Consider the following 17,455-nt stretch of genomic DNA (forward strand, 5'->3'; position numbering starts at 1 on the left):
TGGAATTTTCCCTGTGTTTACCTGTTAACTGTAGATAAAAATTAAAAAAAAAAAAACATGACTTTTTAATACTGTGTTAGGCACTCTGAAATCAGGTAGGAAAAAAGGATACTCTAATATAAAACAAAAAGAATAAGACCAAAAGAAAATTTTCCAGCCCTGTAAGTAAAATCAGAGTTGTTTTCTTTCAATAAGATTAAATGTTATGTATCATTTTCACCTGGGCAGAACAAGTGCAGAGTAGTAGACAGCTTTTCTACTTTATCTCATTTCTTAACTGTGTGATGGTATAAATGATCAAATGAGGTACTGAGCAATGAAACCTCATCCCAACAGTGATATTGCTAAATTATGTATGTGTGACCCAAAAGACCTATGTAACAAGTGTAAAAATGGAATTAAAAAAAAAGTGTGGAGGAAAGATTACTGTGCTATGTAAATACATAGTGGTGTGTGCATACATTTAAAATTATGCTTGCGCATAGTGTATATTTATCTCTTTATCTGGAGCTAGTTAATTTCTGTTTCAAGTTGGTATGTGTTGATTTTGGAGCTATGGCTTCCAGCTGTGGTGATTGCAACCTCACCAGTAGTGCAAAAAACCTATGGAATCACACACAAGTATGTCTTTACTAGTTAAATTCTACTAAGGGTTTTCAAAGAAACAAGAAGTTTCACGCTTCTAAGATGTGAAGAGAGAATGCTGGAAGGGACTCATAGTTTGTTCTATTTTGGACGGAGTGCAGCTGTGAAACTCTTAATGAGGAAAACAGCTTTTGTGATTATTCCATAGAGACTTTTGCCAGTAACTCGTATCCTGATCTGGTTATACACTCAGACTCCTTCTTTCTGCCTGGTATTTATAGTATTTCTTGTTGGTGACAGCCAGCATAGCTTCACTAAGGGGAAATCCTGCCTGATCAATTTGGTGGCTTTCTGTGATGAGGCTATGGAACTGATGGACAGGGGCAGAGCATTTGACATCATTCACTTGGACTTGTGCAAAGCTTTTGACACTGTCCTGCATGACATCCTTTTCTCTAAGTTGGAGAGAAATCAATTTGATAGGTGGACCACTTGGTGGAAAAAGAAATGGCTGGATGGCTTTACACAGAGTTGTGGTCAACGGCTCAAAGTCCAGTTGGAGACCAATAAGGAGTCCGTCAGGGATCGCTGTTGGGACCGGTCTTGTTCAACATCTTTGTCGCTGACATGGACAGTGGGATTGAGTGTGCCCTCAGCAAGTTTGCCAATGACACCAAGCTGTGTGGAAGGAACGCCATCCAGACGGACTTGGACATGGTTTAGAGATGGGACAATGCCAACTTCCTTCATGAAGTTCAACAAGGCCAAGTGCAAGGTCCTACACCTGGGTGGGAGCAATCCCAGGCACAGCTACAGGTTGGGCAGAGAAGAGATTCAGAGCAGCCCTGTGGAGAAGGACTTGGGGGTGTTGGTCAATGAGAAAATGAACATGAGCTGTCTTCAGTGTGCGCTCGCAGCCCAGAAAGCCAACTGTATCCTGGGCTGCATTAAAAGGTGCGTGACCAGCAGGTCGAAGGAGGTGATCCTGCCCCTCTATTCTCCTCTTGTGAGACCCCACTTGGAGTATTGTGTGCAGTCCAGGTGTCCTCAACATAAAAAGGACATGGAACTGTTGGAACAAGTCCAGAGAAGGGCCACGAGGATGATCAGGGACTGGAGCACCTCCCGTATGAAGACAGGCTGAGGAAGTTGGGGCTGTTCAGCCTGGAGAAGAGAAGGCTCCATGGAGACCTCATAGCAGCCTTCCAGTATCTGAAGGGGGCCTATAAGGGTGCTGGGGAGGGACACTTCTTTAGGGACTGTAGTAATAGGACAAGGGGTAACAGGGGAAGCTTAGGTTGAATATAAGATGTTTTTTACCATGAGGCACTGGAATGAGTTGTCCAGAGAAGTTGTGAGTGCTCCATCCCTGGCAGTGTTCAAGTCCAGGACTTGGGCAACATGGTCTAGTGTGGGGCATCCCTGCCCATGGCAGTAGGATTGGAACTTGATCATCTTAAGGTCTTTCCAACCCTAACTGTTCTGTGATTCTATGATTATAGATTATTTCAGCAGTGTTGTCTGTGGTTAAGATCTGTCCGTAATCTCTTCAGTTGCCTTTGACTTTCTGAGTCTTCAAATTCCGGAAGTTGAAATTTTTCACTTAGCCAAAGTAGTAATGCAGTTTCTGACATAACCAAAATTATATGCTCACCTTGAAATACTTGTAACCATCTTGAGGCTGAATTCCTGTATTTTTAAATTTACCAGGACTTACTATAAAGGGATCCGCTGCTGATGTCAATGTTTTGCCTGTTGCTTTCTTCCTGTGCACTGGCAAATATTGGCCAGCTCTTGAAAGCTGCTTAGCCCATGTGTTGTGGTAGATATGTTCACTGTGTCCATCTGGCTACTGTCTTCTTATTTACACCCTGTTCCCCTACCAGCAGCCTTGGTGCTCCATCCTGTGTGAGAGAAGGCCACATGCAGGAGCTGGAATCTAGAAAATCTCTTATGTTTTCTTTGGGGCCTGCAGTATAAGAAGGGTATAGAGCTGCACAGACACATCCAGAGGAGGCCACAGAGATGCTGCGAGGGCTGAAGCAGCTCTGCTCTGGAGACAGGCTGAGAGAGCTAGGCTTGTTCAACCTGGAGAAGGGGAGGCTCCGGGAGACCTTGGAGCAGCTGCTAGTGCCTAAAGGGGCTACAGGAAACCTGGAGAGGGGCTTTGGACAAGGGCCTGTAGGGACAGGACAAGGGAGAATGGCTTTAACCTGACAGAGAGGAGGTTTAGATTAGACATTAGGCAGAAGTTCTTCCCTGTGAGGGTGGTGGGACACTGGCACAGGTTGCCCAGAGAAGCTGTGGCTGCCCCATCCTTGTCTGGGGCCAAGGCCAGGATGTACGGAGCTTGGAAAAAGCTGGTCTAGTGGAAGGTATCCCTTCCTGTGGCAGGGGGTTTGAACTGGATGATCTTAAAGGTCCCTTCTAATCCAAAAGGTTCTATGAATCTATGACTCTATGTCATATCAAGGCAAGGTAAAGAAATAGGGATCCTGATCTGAAACCAGGTATTTTTTGGGAGGGAAGGAGAAAGGGAATGGTGGCGCATCACATTATAGAAAGGGTGGAAAAGAGGATGAGATAGACTTCTGCTGAGCATTGTGACAAAGTAGGAAGAGAGACAAGAACAGGATAGAGAGGAGGCAGTTAGTGAGGTGACACCCATCAGTGGAAGGTGAGCCAGTTTCTTTCCCGTGGGAGCTGGGTAAAGACAGAAGAGGGAGAAAATAAGGGAAGGGTGTCAAAGGTCCATTGAGGGGGAGTGGCAGAGGGTGGAGCAGTCTATACCTGCTGGAATACATTTTCATATAGAATAGGTAGTTGAATTCCCGAGTCTTGCAAATACCTTTGAGAAGCATCAGCAAAACATTTAGCCCACTTTCAGATGCTGTTGTGCAGACAGTGGCCCTGCACAGCGTTACCTGAAGTGGTAAACTCTGACCTGCAGCTCTAAAGAGCCCAGGCCTGCTCACAAACCATCGTTGTACTTCAGTATGACAGGTCAACTCCACAGTACCTTATACGATTTTTAAAATCTCAGTTGAAACTACCACTGCCTTCCTCTCCCTAATGTCAGCAAAGCTCAGGTGGAAGTCAGGTACAAGGGAGTTCGGGAAGAAGAAGCGACATCAGGAGGGTCTGCTTAAACCCTTAAGTCTGCTCCCTGTATATTAATAAAAATACAAGGTCAGTATTTATACCATGCGCAGTTCAGCTGCTTCAACTATGAAAGTCACAAGGTCAAGTCTTCATCTCGGGTTTTCAAGGTGTCATCATTATTTTGGCTTTCTAGCAGTGCAAAAGGAAGTTGGGAAGTGAGGTTTTTCAGAAGTGTATAAATCAACGAAGCATTAGTGATTTCATTTGGAAAACAAAATGCACTCTTTTTGCCTTAAGGACAACTTCTTGTTCCAGAGACCCTTTATTATTAATATATGCATTGGAACGTCTATAAAATTGCAAAAAAAATCTCTTAGAATGGGAAGTGGTGGGCAGCGTACTAATTAGAGCTTCTGTAATACCATATTCAGCTGGTTTAGCTTGACAGAAGGATTCTGGGACTTGAATAAGCTGTTAAGGTATAGAATCTGTGTGTTAATAATTCCAGATCTTGAGTTCTGCTCACTTAAATTTGTGAAATGTCTAATGCTAGGGTTTGGTGCTTTCAAGGGGAATACTTCTTTCCCTGGTATATGTAGCACCTTTAAACACACATACACACAAAATCTGTCCTTGTTTTAACACCAGTGGTCTCATTGTGATGTTATTTTGCAGAAAAAGTTGAGAATGTAGCAATGGCCAGTAAGAATGATGATGTACTGTTCTGTAGATAGCAATAAAATCTGAATTCCCCTATTCACCTTTAAAGGATGTGCTTTAATATGAGCATCTATAAAATGTACTCTTCTTCACTGGTTAGTAAACATTATTGATGATGCTGCTGGCTCAATAAATGTTTTTTTACAGCTGTGGAACATTTCTATGTTAAAGTGCAACTCAACATGTTGGACTGGCAGACGTCTAAATAAATGAAGTGTAATGTTGCTGAAACAATGAACTATTGAAAGGTGAGGTAGATTCTATGAAACATCATATATTTGGAGTGGACGACTGCACTTTCTGCAAACTACTACAGCGTGGAGAGAGATGATTGTAAAAAGGGAGACAGTTTGGGTTGCAGCATTTGCTGACTGGAAAAAGTAACTATAAAAACAATAGGAAAGTTGCCAAGGCACACCTCTTTGCGCTAAATATGATTTAATGTAGTTTTGGAAATAGAAGTGTAATTAAATTTATTACAGAGAAACAACTGGAAGGGCATGTTTGGTTTTTAATAGCTTGAAAATATACTTTTCCCTGCAGAAGCATTTCCTCAACAAAAGCAGCAGGAAACAGTTTTCCACTTAGGATCATAAAAAAGAGAATCTTGTCTTGTTGCATTTGTTTGTCTGACAAATTACATTGCAGGTTATAGATTAAAAAATTTATTTCTCAATGCATCTGGCAACAGTGAAGCTTAAAAATTGAGTTTAAAATGTAAAAAAAAATTGTAGGCTGTTTAATTACATGGTTTGCTTTTTCTTTATTTTAGAAGGGTTGTGCCCTATCTAGCTTACTCATATCCACAGAGCTTGCAGTGACTGCTATGAACATCTGAATGTTGTCCACCTTTAATTCTCTTTCAGCTTTCATATTACTTCAGTTTTTCCTGCACCTTGTATGAATGGTTACTTAAATCTAGCCAGAATGTTTATGTTGTTTGGGGTTTTTTTTCAGTAGTTTGTTAAGAAAAAGAATTCACTTTTTGACATTCTTCATGCAGCACCTCCAGTTCCTCCAAGATGCTGGTTTTGTGCTTGCCCTTGTTAAGTGGGGCAGTTATGTGGGTATTGAGAGAAACTTTTCACAAGACCAAAAGTGCATTTGCAACTGTTAGGTGTGACTAGCGTATTTCTTAAACAGGTACCTGACTCCATTTCTTGCACAGCTCCCAGCTGGAAAATGGTGTGTGAATTTGGTCCACTCCTCAGATGCACCTGAATGGAACTTTGCAGACTAGAGAAGGTCTGCAAAGTACCTAAAAGGAACAAAGAAGTTAACTCAGCCAAAATTCTAAGTGGTGATAGAGTAATATCTATCTTTGGGGTTGTTTTTTTTAAGTACTTTTATTTATTCATTCGTGACTGTTCTACCAAATTGTGAAGGTATTACTGAGAGTTATCTTTGCACTCCTTTCTGCTGTGTATTACAATGGAAAGAGTCAGACAGAAAATGTACAGGATACCTTATATTTCACTGGCGCAGGCTGTCCAGAGAAGCTGTGGCTGCCCCATCCTTGCAGTGGCCAAGGCCAGGTTGGACGGGGCTTTGGAGGAACCTGGTCTAGTGGAAGGTGTCCCTGCCTGTGGCAGGGGATTGGAACTGGATGAGCTTTAAGGTCCCTTCGAACCCAAACCAACCTCTGACTCCATGATACTGTCACATTTACCTCCTTGAAATACATTGAGTTTGTACTGTTTATGCTGATAGCAGAATCTGTTGTTTTACTTATAGTGCAATTTTTACCTAAAAGGATGTGAACATGCATTAGCTTCCTGAGGATCTATTGTAGCCAGCTAGAGAAAACTGCCAGCAAAGAATGAACTTAGTTTTATTTTGCATTTTTTTTAAAGAAAGTACTGCAAAATATAATGATAGCTATCCTACCAGGAAACTAAAAATACTTGCTTGTCTTTGTGGCCTTAGCTCAGGGACAGTCTTACAACTAAATAATTCAGGTTGTTCAGACACCTGGAGCTGCCTTGCTCTCCCATCTAAACTAGTATTCTCTGCTGACTTCTTGTTACTACAACCTGCAACATCAATCTGCACAAGGACATTTAGAGGCTTGGTAAATACTGAATAAAAATATATAACCGGCATGCTAACATATAGATACCTCTGGCATCTAAATAAATGTAAAGAGATCATTCCAGGTGGAAGGGGAAAATACTACAGGATGTCCAGTGTAAAACACTGTAAAGAAACAAGATGTCAGTAATATCAGCCCTGGATTAGTATTAGAGTTGCAAATAGAAACAGGCACACATTGCTGGTGATGCTACATATAACTCTGCAAGGTTTCAGAACTGAAGTTGGGGGGGGGGGGGGAATTCTTACAATCTATGAAGCAGAAAATTAGAAATTCACAAGACAGACTGGGAGATGAAATTACAAAGAATGGTAAGGTAGCTGAAATGTATTACTCCTTAAAATTTATTTACAAAGTACATTAAAAGGTAGGAAGGTATTTTCTTATGTTGTATGAACAACTGCAGGCTAGGTCATATGTGCTTGAGGAAAGATGGTCAGTGAAAACCTAGACTTTATTTATTGTTTTACAGTTATACCCAACCAATAGTCCAGAAATCACAGAAAAGCAGAATTAAGCAGGTCATCAATCACAAGCATGTAAATCAGCCTGGAGAGCTCACTGAGGTTGACTGATGCCCTGAAAAGTTAAAATAAGCCAACATTAGATCAAGTTAGTTGATACCAAGTAATGGTGGCAAGTGGCACCTTCTATAATTGCTTGTAATATGTACAAAAGATTTTAAAGAAACCATTAGGGACAATTGAATGTCTACATGTGTAGTGCTGTAATGAATGGATGTTCTCATTATTTTGAAAAGCAGTGGCCCTGCCACTTAGTGATTCTCCTGCCATCCTATTCTTTGATTTCTCTCTCTCTTTTTCCTCCCTCAAAAGTCCCCAAAACATACCATATTTATAAACACAGATTAAAAAAACTCAAAAAAAAAAAAAAAAGACAACCCCAGAAGCAGCATAGCATAAAGGTTTCTTGATTCAACTTAATTTCAGCTCTGATTAAAGGGACAGATCCAGCAAGGGAGTTCTGTGTGTGAGCAGTTGACATCTCCAGGACATCACAGAAACCAATGTGTTGACTCAGTTATCTCCAAATATTGTGGAATTGAAATTAAAGGATTTAGCCCTAAGTAAAAGATTAAGCCAGGGTACCTTCGCTATGATAAGGTCAGTACAGTTCTGGTCTGTGAAATTAGCCTCCAGAACAGCTTGTGGAAGTGCCTCTGCTCTTCTATGGAAGCTACTGTCTGTTTGCTTCAAACATGTGGGTGGTTATCAAACCAAAAATCAGTATCTTTTTTTTTTATCACTGGAAATCACAGACTGCCCACGTACTTTTAACCACATGATTTTAGTCTTCATACAATTCAAATTTTATTGCTGTCCCTTTCACTTCTGACAGACACTTGGCAAAGTGTAGGCTTTCCTATAATCAGTGTAGGTTTTTCTACAATCAAAGGACTTAGTTTTTCCCTGACTAGACTTTCTAATATCTTAATGGTCCATTTATTTTGATGGTGGTTCTTTGTGAATGAATAGTGAGGAGGGGTCGTTTAGTTTTTCTGTAGTACAGTAAGGGTGAGCACAGTAAACGTTTGGAAGTTTAAGTAGTTCACAGCCAGCTTTTTAAAGTAATTGACGTATTTTTCTTTGCAAAAAGTAAATATGTAGGTTTTTTATCTTCCAGTAGTTGGGCAATTTCTACCCTATTAAACTTTTTATAGTGTTTTCTTGAAATGCTGTATGATTTTCATTCATCTCCACAAATAGATGGAGAATAAGGGAGCAAATTAAGAAAAAGTTGATCTGATGCAGTTATGGGATGTAAGGAAGATACAGCATTCGGAACAACTTCACACAAATATCCTGAGTATATCTGTTGTTTAAATTACAATGGACATACAGTGAAGCCATTCTCAGTAAGCTAAAGATAGCAAATATTTTTTCTCTATGCCCAGTTAATAGTTTTTGATGGACACTTTAATTTTACAATCTTCAGCAGTTTGGAAGGAACAGGAGGCAGGTTCAAAGCCTGTCAGCCCCTGCTCAGTATATCAAGCTATAAGAAAGGAAGGGGGCAATCCAGTACACATAAATAGCTATAGTTTATCTATCATGATCTATGTTGTGATATTACACTTCTCATAAAGTCAACACTTTAGAGTTTTCTTCTAAAGTGACACATAGATTTACACTTTCAACAGTCCCACCCTCATAGCACTGCAATTGTAACACAGGAGAAATCTGTCAGATAACTTTTTTTTTGGTAAAAGGAATGTAAACATAGATTTGTGACATAGATCTGAGGTAAAAAAAAAAAAAAAAAAGTAAATAATGACTTGAAATGTAGTTTGTAGAAATATTGGTCATAATATGACGCTTCTAACAGAAATGGCATGTGTGGTTCTGTAACTGTTAGCAAATTTTTAAGGAATTTTAATATTGGGAAGGATCGGATTAATTTCTAGGATGGGAAGAAGTATGTGCAATAGGGAGAGGGCCAAAGTACCTCTTCTTAAAAAACCTAGAGTAAAATTTGACGATTTGAATTACAAAATGACTTGAATTGTACAGCTGGTGACTAGCCTTTTCAGCAGAGCTGTGCTAAAAAGAATAGGTAAACCCAAGAGTTTTATATATATATATATATATATATATATATATATATAACCCAAAGCAAAATCAATCTGGGGACAGTCATTGAAAGCACTTTTTAATTTGGAAAACAATTAACGTGTAGAGCAGTCTTCTAGTTAATGTCCCTGAAAAAAGGATATGGATCATTCAGTAAACAGTTGGGTATTGTTCAGAAAACGAGTATTAAAATGCAAGAGAGGTTTGATGAATCTAATAGCGCTCCTCTCTGCCATGCCTTTGATCTAATGTATCCTCACTGGGCATTCGTCACTTGATGCCAGGTGTTATTGCTCATAGGGAAAATACTATGAACTTCTCTTAGTTGTCTGCGTTTTAGCAGTCTGAAAGAACAAATCTGTATAGAAGCGCCCTGAGAATGGCAGGAGGCTTTGAGTATGGAAATGGCCTCAATGAACCATATTTTGCCCATATAATTTTTATCTGGATACCAACTACACAGCTGTAATAATGCAGTTCAGAAACTCTTTAAGTGAAGGGAGAAAAATGACTGAAGAAATTCCACAATGAATAAATATTTAGAGGGATGGCAAGAGGAGCATCACTAACATTTGCTATATGAAACCATTTACAGCAATAGGACTTTTATATCCATAATTCATGTGCTGTTTAAAACAGTGCTGCATTCATGAGGTTCAAGTTCTTGGAATTGTCAGCATTCCCAAAGCAAACTAATTTCACTTCTGGAAGATTCTGTGAAACATCATTTAAAAGTGTAAGCAAGAGAAAAGTATGCAAAAATTAAATGTACATTTTAAAGCTTTTACCTAGAACATTTTAATGGTGCTGACAATTTTGTACAGACCCTGTTATGTTACAGTATGATGTAATTGGACAATAGATTCATTGTGAAGGTTGCTCAGAGGAAAGAACTATCTAGCTGCAGCAGTGTTTCAAAAAAATCTGGGTGGGTTGAAGTACATCAAGTGAATCACAATTGTCGGAGTCCTTTAATAACTAATGGTACACCATGCATAGATGAAAGAAGTCAGATGAAATAGATCTGTGGGTTTGTTGTACAGCTTAGTAATTTGGAAAATACATGACCAGATGTGTCCTACCTAGTAAGAAATGGATTTCTATTTTTTTTAGCATTCTTCTAGATGTGGGATCCAGGTGTTTTAATGAGAGCTACCTTAGGTCTTTCAAATATACCAAAAGTTTCATCAAGACTGGTTTGAAAATAATACTTTACCCAGTTTGCTAAGATCTTACTAGTATTTGTCATGGAAGTATCTCCATTTTCTTTTTCCACGTGAAATAAACAGAAAGAATGAGAGAAAAAAAATCTAAATTGTGGAGAACTGGATTATTATAATAATAATTATAATAATAATAATAATAGTAAAGACAGAGAAGAAGAAGGAAATCCAGTAAGGTTGTTTCCAAGTTAAAGTAGTTCTTAAAGGATCAAGATACTAATTATTTAGCATTTCTCAGGTTACGAGGACCTCAGGCGTTTGAAAAAGAGAACCAACATTAATCCAAGGTTGCACTGGAAATCTGTCAAAATAGTGCAGGTGGGAATGACATGATTTTTTTCCTGTATTTTTTCTTTTACATATTCCATGCTTTTGCTGTTTTCAAGTTGACTTGCCTGTTTAAAGAAACAGAGTAACGGAGAGTGTGTTGTATCCTCAATCTTTCAGACGCCATCTTGTCATGGCGATCAGGTAATTGGAAGTGAAATTGCAAGACTGCTGAAAAAATCTGCTGGAGGATGCTTTAGAATATGTTCAAAAGGCACATTTTTTCCAGACTCACCTGCATAAAGGCACTGCGTTTGAAATGGATTTCCATAACTGTTTACATTAGTACTAGCATGTTTGAGATCTGATACAGTTAAAAGAAATGCTTCCTTTTAAATTTTTTAATACAAGTGCCATATAAGATGAGAGGAGTTGTGATTGCCAGAGGTAACTGACTACTTTTGTAATGGAAGAAGCTACTGATTCTCCAAGGTACAGCAAAAAGTATTTTCAAGTGCTTTGTTGTATAAACACAAGGCAGAATTTTACCAGAGCCCTTAAAACTGACAGTACTGTGGTAGAGTCTATACCATGCACATATGGGGGCTATCTTTCACTCTTTTTAGTCTTCTGAGAATATGTCTAAGGGGCAAAGCCTCAGGAAATACAATTATCCTTTTAAGCTTAAAGGGTAAATGGACAATCTTGTCATTAGAGCATAGTGTTTGGAGCTGCCAAAACACTGTGCAGCCAACTTCTGCATTTCCAGGGTAGTCAGGAGTTGAGTAATGCGTATAATGCAAGGATATAGGTAATATGTAAATGCAGCCATGAGGATCTTTTTTGAAAATGGTTACAGAAAGCCATAATTTGACAAGGAGGCTGCTGTATGAGTGGCATGCCCTGTGTATTTTGACACTGCTGGGAGTGCCCATAGCCCATCACACTGCCCAACACATTACAGCTCATGACTATGGTAGCTGACAGTGCCAATCTCAAGAGCTCCCATGCCAGCCTGGGGCTGGCCAGGCTTACCCATGGGGACTTCCCCTTCCCTGTTGCGACCAGGAGAAGCTGGGAAGCAGAAAAGCTGGCATGCCGTCAAGCTCCCTTTTCTCTTTTGCCTGAAGGCAATCTGCTGTCAAGGTTGCTGTGAGGCTGCAGATTCTGGAAAGCTCCCTACATCTCAGATGGGATCATCTTATGCCTGGTCCTGTGACTGTCACCAAACCCAGGCAGTTCTGTGCAGGGAGCAGTTTCTAGATTTTGTCGGAAGATTCTCAAGCAAGAGCCCCATCCCTGTCAGTGTTCAAGGCCAGGCTGGAGGGGGCTTGGAGCAACCTGGTCTAGTGGAAGGTGTCCCTGCCTATGGCAGTGTAGTTGAAATTGGATGGCTTTTAAGGTCCCTTCCAACCCAAACAGTTCTGTGATTCTATGAAGCAAGCAGTACTCACAGCTCTGCTTTGTCATGTGCACTGCACTCTCCTGCACCTGAGGATGTGGGTTAGAGTGATCCTCTTCTTAAGTGTTCTGCTCCATTTGCAGTCAAAACAGAAGGAAAAGAAAAACAATAACATGAGCTGAGAAATGAAGGGGTTAATGCTGTGAAGCCTGTGGGTGCAAACAGGGTTCTGTTAAAAATGAAACGAAATTGGGTGGAGGTAGATAAAAAGAAATCTGAAATATTTTTTCTGTAGAATATGGCCTTTCCACGTAGGCAGAAATCTTTCTCTTCACTTCTGTCTGAAGAGATAGTCAAATAGAGAATCTCATCTCTTAATTAGAAAGAAAAATACTCATCAAACACATCTCATCATTGGAAAGCTAATGATCCACAGCTGCTAGTCTGAAAGGGCAGGCTTTTTTTCTGAACAGTAGGAAGTGTTAATCATTTTGGATGAGATTTCTTTTTAAAATATACTGTAGTTTGCAAAAGAATAGGATATTCAATATTCTAACTTAAACTATTTTTTGAAGTGTTATACACCAGGGATAGTGTCATGTGTCTCCCTGAATGATCGTTTAATGTGTGTGTCTCTCACTAAGAGTATCATAGAATCACAGAACGGTTCGGGTTTGAAAGGACCTTAAGACCATCTAGTTCCAACTCCCTGCCATGAGCAGGGACATCTCCCATTTTACCATATCACCTAAGACCCTGTCCAGCCTGGCCTTGAACATTGCCAGGAAGGGGGCATGTGATGTTTTAAATGGCCATTTCATGCCTGTGACTCTGAAAATCTTGATCTCATGGGGGAGAAGTAACAAAGTCCTTCCTCATATTCTTCTGTGTAGGGAATGGCAGCTATATTAAACTGTAACCTTTGAGACTCCCACTCCTCACTTAAAATAGTTGGCTTGTTTCAGTAGCAATGAGGCTCCTTTTTTAAAAGATCTAGAGCCATTATTTCCTTGGAAGAGATCATACCAGATACAGTCCATGTTTCAATGCCTTACATGCATAGGCAAGTCCATAAACTGACCTTTCAAACTTGCTCTGTAGCTTTTCTGGATTTTTACCCCCCATACTTGTTTACTTGAATACATAGGATTTCCTCCCTTCCTGTGTGAGGGTTTCTGCATAGCACTACACTTCTTCCCTCTCTTCCCCCCAGCTACTGGGCTCTTTAAGTCTTAGTCCTGTTCTGCACCATATTTTGGGTTTGCTCATGTTTACTTGTTTTTTTACAAGTTTTGTATAATAATAATACTAATATTAAAATACTAATACTGGGAATCTGCTTGCTTTCTTCCATGTGCAATTCATGAGTGCATTTCTCTTCTGGGGAAGGTAGGCCATTTTGCTTGCAGTGTCATCACTGTGCTGGTCTCACACAGCACACATCTCATTTGTGTTGCAAATACAGAGTCCCTGTTTTCCTAGTGCCTGGCTGAGACAAGTGCCTGAAAGGAGCTGGTTGAGGTTCAGCCAGACTAGATGGAAATTTAGGTGGCGGGTCAGTGAAAAGATCTACAGGAGGTGTTGACTGTAATAGCCACATTTTTGAAAGGTATTTCCATACAAGTCATAAAGAGGTAATAATATAATATTTTACTGGCCTGCAGAGCACAGTACTGTAGTGAATTAATACTTTTAAGGATCATCTTGCACTTGTAAACTCAAAGTGAGGGGTGTCTGGATAAGAATTCACTGGTTTTCTGGAGTACAAAGTACTTGATGGCCATGTTCCTCAGTCTCCGTTGAGGTCCGTATCTCTTGACACTGTCTAGATTGCTGGTTTCTTCTGGATCTACACATTGTATGGATATTACTTGATTTTTTTCCATCTTTCTAGTCAAAGTTCAGATGGAACCATAAGAAAGACTCTATGCATTGCCATTTTCAGCAGGTAATCTCCAGTATTTGGTTTTCTGATACTTGAGTCCTGTTTGCCAAATTCCAGAGCTCCCTTCAGGATGCATCCATCGACTTGAATCATTTCTGGGGTTAAAAGGTGCAAGGACTATTTTCTTTTCTTTTGAGATACAAATTCTGTTGCAAGTTGCCTTTATCAAATTTACTGCACCAAATCTCTATAATCTTGCTCTCAGAAGGGTGGTTAGCAAGCTCATAGAAGAACTCTCAAATTCCTTGAGCTGCTATTTGCTTCTTATTCATTACCATTTCTGACAGATTTCCTTTTAAACTAAACAACCTAAAAAAGGCAGTTTTCTTTCAAATGAAAAACTGTTAGAAGTGCTGGTGTCCTCTTACGTCCGTCATACACACACTGCTTTTTTAGTTCTTTCAGTATTTATTATGTTTGACTTACAGTCTCACAAGACTTCCATATATATATCGCTCAGTGGTAGAAGGTAGGGCATGAGGTACATTAGCTTATCTTGAGAAGAGAGATTGCTCAAAATGCAGATTTTTTTTCTTTTACATGGAAGCCTTGTGTTTGATAAGAGTATTTTATTTTAACTCTAAGCAAAAATCCAGCAGAAGATTGTTTAAATCCCCATTTTAGTCTTATATTTATCTTGGTGGCTGATTTGGGAAAATGAGCCCCTTTTAGTTTATCTAGTATTATCTGACTACATTACCTTTTAGTTTACGTAGCTATTGGCATTGCTTTAGTTCTGTGGCACACCACCTTCTTTCACTTTAGTAGGTATTAAAAAGACAAATATCCAAACATCCAAATATCCAAAACAGTAATTATTTGGATGATAAAGGCTTAGTAAAATTTTTGGGTGTATAGCCAGCTGTAGTACATAGTGTGATTTGCTATAGTGCTTTCACATTCAGCTTTTTTTGCATTAAAAGGAAACAAACCAAAGTTATGTCTGGAGCTGGCTAAAATAGGGGTGTTTTGTTCACAGGCAAAATCAGATGTAAAAACGGTTTCAGTCTGACCCCATCTAAGTTCAGCTATTTTTAATTCTTTCAGGGAGTCTGTGGTCAGTACTGTTTTACTTGTTTTCATTTTTACTTGTTAGTGTGATTTTTTTTTTCCCAGTTTAATTGTGTTGTTTACTTCTTCTGCTTGCTTGTGTGACATTACTACTAAATGATCAAGTTCTTTCTTCTAAATAGATTATTAATTTTTATTCATGGAAATAACTAAGTTTTTTTTCCTAAGTTGTAACTTTACTATTCTGCTATTTGCATTATTTTACCTACATAAGCATTATTTTACAACAGGACAATTAATACAATTAATATTCCTCTTAGACTGCATCAATTTTCCTTTTGCATGAATTAAAGTATGAGCAGAAAGTGTAGCAGTTGTTTCATGCGGGTAAGTGGCTGTTCAGCAAAGTGGTTAACAACTTTCCTGCCTAAGAAGAGGTGGGTTTCCTTAGAATTGTCTTAATTTATTAGTCTTAACTGTGCACAGTAGTTTAATGTAATGCTGATTTGAATCACTTTTTTCCACTCTGGCTTCTAGATTTTTCTTTTTGTGGTCTGGAACTTTGAGCTCTACATGATACCACTGGCTTTGTTGTTGCTGCTAGCATGGAACTACTTCTTGATCATACCAGGGAAAGATAACAGGCAACATGATATGGTAAGTCTTCTCTACTTCAAGAGCATAAGTGTCCTTTCCTTTTATTAACCAGACAAAATTTTGTAATTGAATTAACTATGACATCTTTCTGAAAATGTCTCAGTTCACAATGCTTGATGGACAATTTTCCCACCTGCAATTTAATTTAAATTTTCTCCAGCTGTTCAGTAAATCTGTTTGGTTTTGTTGAAAATGTTGTGTAAAAATAAAGTAGAACATGTACTATCCTTAGAATCTGGTTTGTGTGGGAGCAGAGATGAGAGGCATGACCACCTTTTCTGTGTTTAGGAGAAGGCATATTCTTTGAAAATGTTTTTGTGCGCCTGAGTCCTTATGTTGCATTTTTTATCCCACATATTGAAGTTAAAGGTTGAAATTATTCCAGTTTCTTAACAGTTTCAGAATGTATCACATTTTATTGTATTTCACAGTTTATCATTAATATGTTAGCATTTATTGAGCTTAGCATAGGATTTTCCTTATTATTTTCTTCTTATGTAGGACATGTAGGTACAGAACAAGGGGGAATGGCTTTAGCCGGACAGGGTGGAGATTGAGATGAGATTTTAGGCAGAAGTTCTTCCTTGTGAGGTGGTGAGGCCCTGGCACAGGTTGCGCAGAGAAGCTGTGGCTGCCCCATCCCTGTCAGTGTTGAAGGCCAGGTTCGATGGGGCTTGGAGCAACCTGGTCTAATGTGAGGTGTCCCAGCCCATGGCAGGGGTTGGAACTGGATAAGCTTTAAGGTCCCTTCCAACCCAGACCATTCTGATTCTATGACCTGAGCAGCAGCTCTCCACTACCTATATGGAGGTTATCAAGAAAATGGAGCTAGACTCTTCACAGTGATGTGTGGTAGAAAACAGGCATAATTTAAAACGAAAGTTCTGACTGGAGAACATTTTTTTGCAATGAGAATTTTCAAGCCATGGAAAAGGTTGTGTGAGAAAGTTCTACAATTGCTGGTAGAAGTTTTCAGAATAGGAGTGGATAAAGCTCTGAGCAACCTGATCTGACCTCATGGCTGAGTCTTCTTTGAGCAGGAAGTTGGAAGTCCCTTCAAGTCTCAATGATCCTATGACATGCCAACAAAAACTTGAACATACACAAGAACCATGGGACCTGATGAAATCCATCCACGGGTCCTGAGGGACCTGGCGAATGAAGTTGCTAAGCCACTGGCCATCCTATTTGAAAAATCATGGCACTCAGGTGAAGTTCCCAATGACTGGTAAAAGGGAAATATAACCCCCATTTTCAAGAAGGGGAAAATGGATGACCTGGGGAATTACAGACCAGTCAGTCTCACTTCCATGCCTGGCAAAATCTTGGAGCAGATTCTCCTGGAAGGCATGCTAAGGCACATAAAAATCAACAAGGTGCTTGGTGACAGCCAGCATGGCTTCACTAAGGGGAAATCCTGCCTGACCAATTTGGTGGCCTTCTATGATGGGGCTACAGAACTGATGGACAGGGGTAGAGCAGTTGATGTCATCTACCTGGACTTGTGCAAAGCGTTCGACACTGTCCCACACGACATCCTTGTCTCTAAATTGGAGAGACATCAATTTGATGGATGGACCACTCGGTGGATAAAGAACTGGCTGGATGGCCGCACACAAAGAGTTGTGGTCAACGGCTCAATGTCCAGCTGGAGACCAGTAACAAGTGGTGTCCCTCAGGGATCGGTGTTGGGACCGGTCTTGTTCAACATCTTTGTTGCTGACATGGACAGTGGGATTGAGTGCGCCCTCAGCAAGTTTGCCGATGACACCAAGCCGTGTGGTTCGGTTGATACGCTGGAGGGAAGGAATGCCATCCAGAGGCACTTGAACATGGTTTAGAGGTGGGACGATGCCAACT

At 39.8% G+C, this 17,455-nt stretch overlaps 1 protein-coding gene across 1 annotated transcript in view; it reads left to right on the forward strand.

Moving 5' to 3' along the window:
- The window catches only part of MCTP1 (multiple C2 and transmembrane domain containing 1), a 259,309-nt gene that overhangs the window by 187,804 nt on the left and 54,050 nt on the right, over positions 1-17,455 (forward strand). Inside the window, exon 16 of the mRNA XM_061479092.1 lies at positions 15,476-15,595. Coding sequence (XP_061335076.1) covers positions 15,476-15,595 — 120 coding nt within the window. The remainder of the gene's footprint in view (positions 1-15,475; positions 15,596-17,455) is intronic.

This window comes from Pezoporus flaviventris, unplaced genomic scaffold (assembly GCF_033815535.1).
Source record: "Pezoporus flaviventris isolate CSIRO_AGI_PZ_B2104156 unplaced genomic scaffold, CSIRO_AGI_Pfla_v1 ptg000141l, whole genome shotgun sequence".
NCBI classification, from domain to species: domain Eukaryota; kingdom Metazoa; phylum Chordata; class Aves; order Psittaciformes; family Psittacidae; genus Pezoporus; species Pezoporus flaviventris.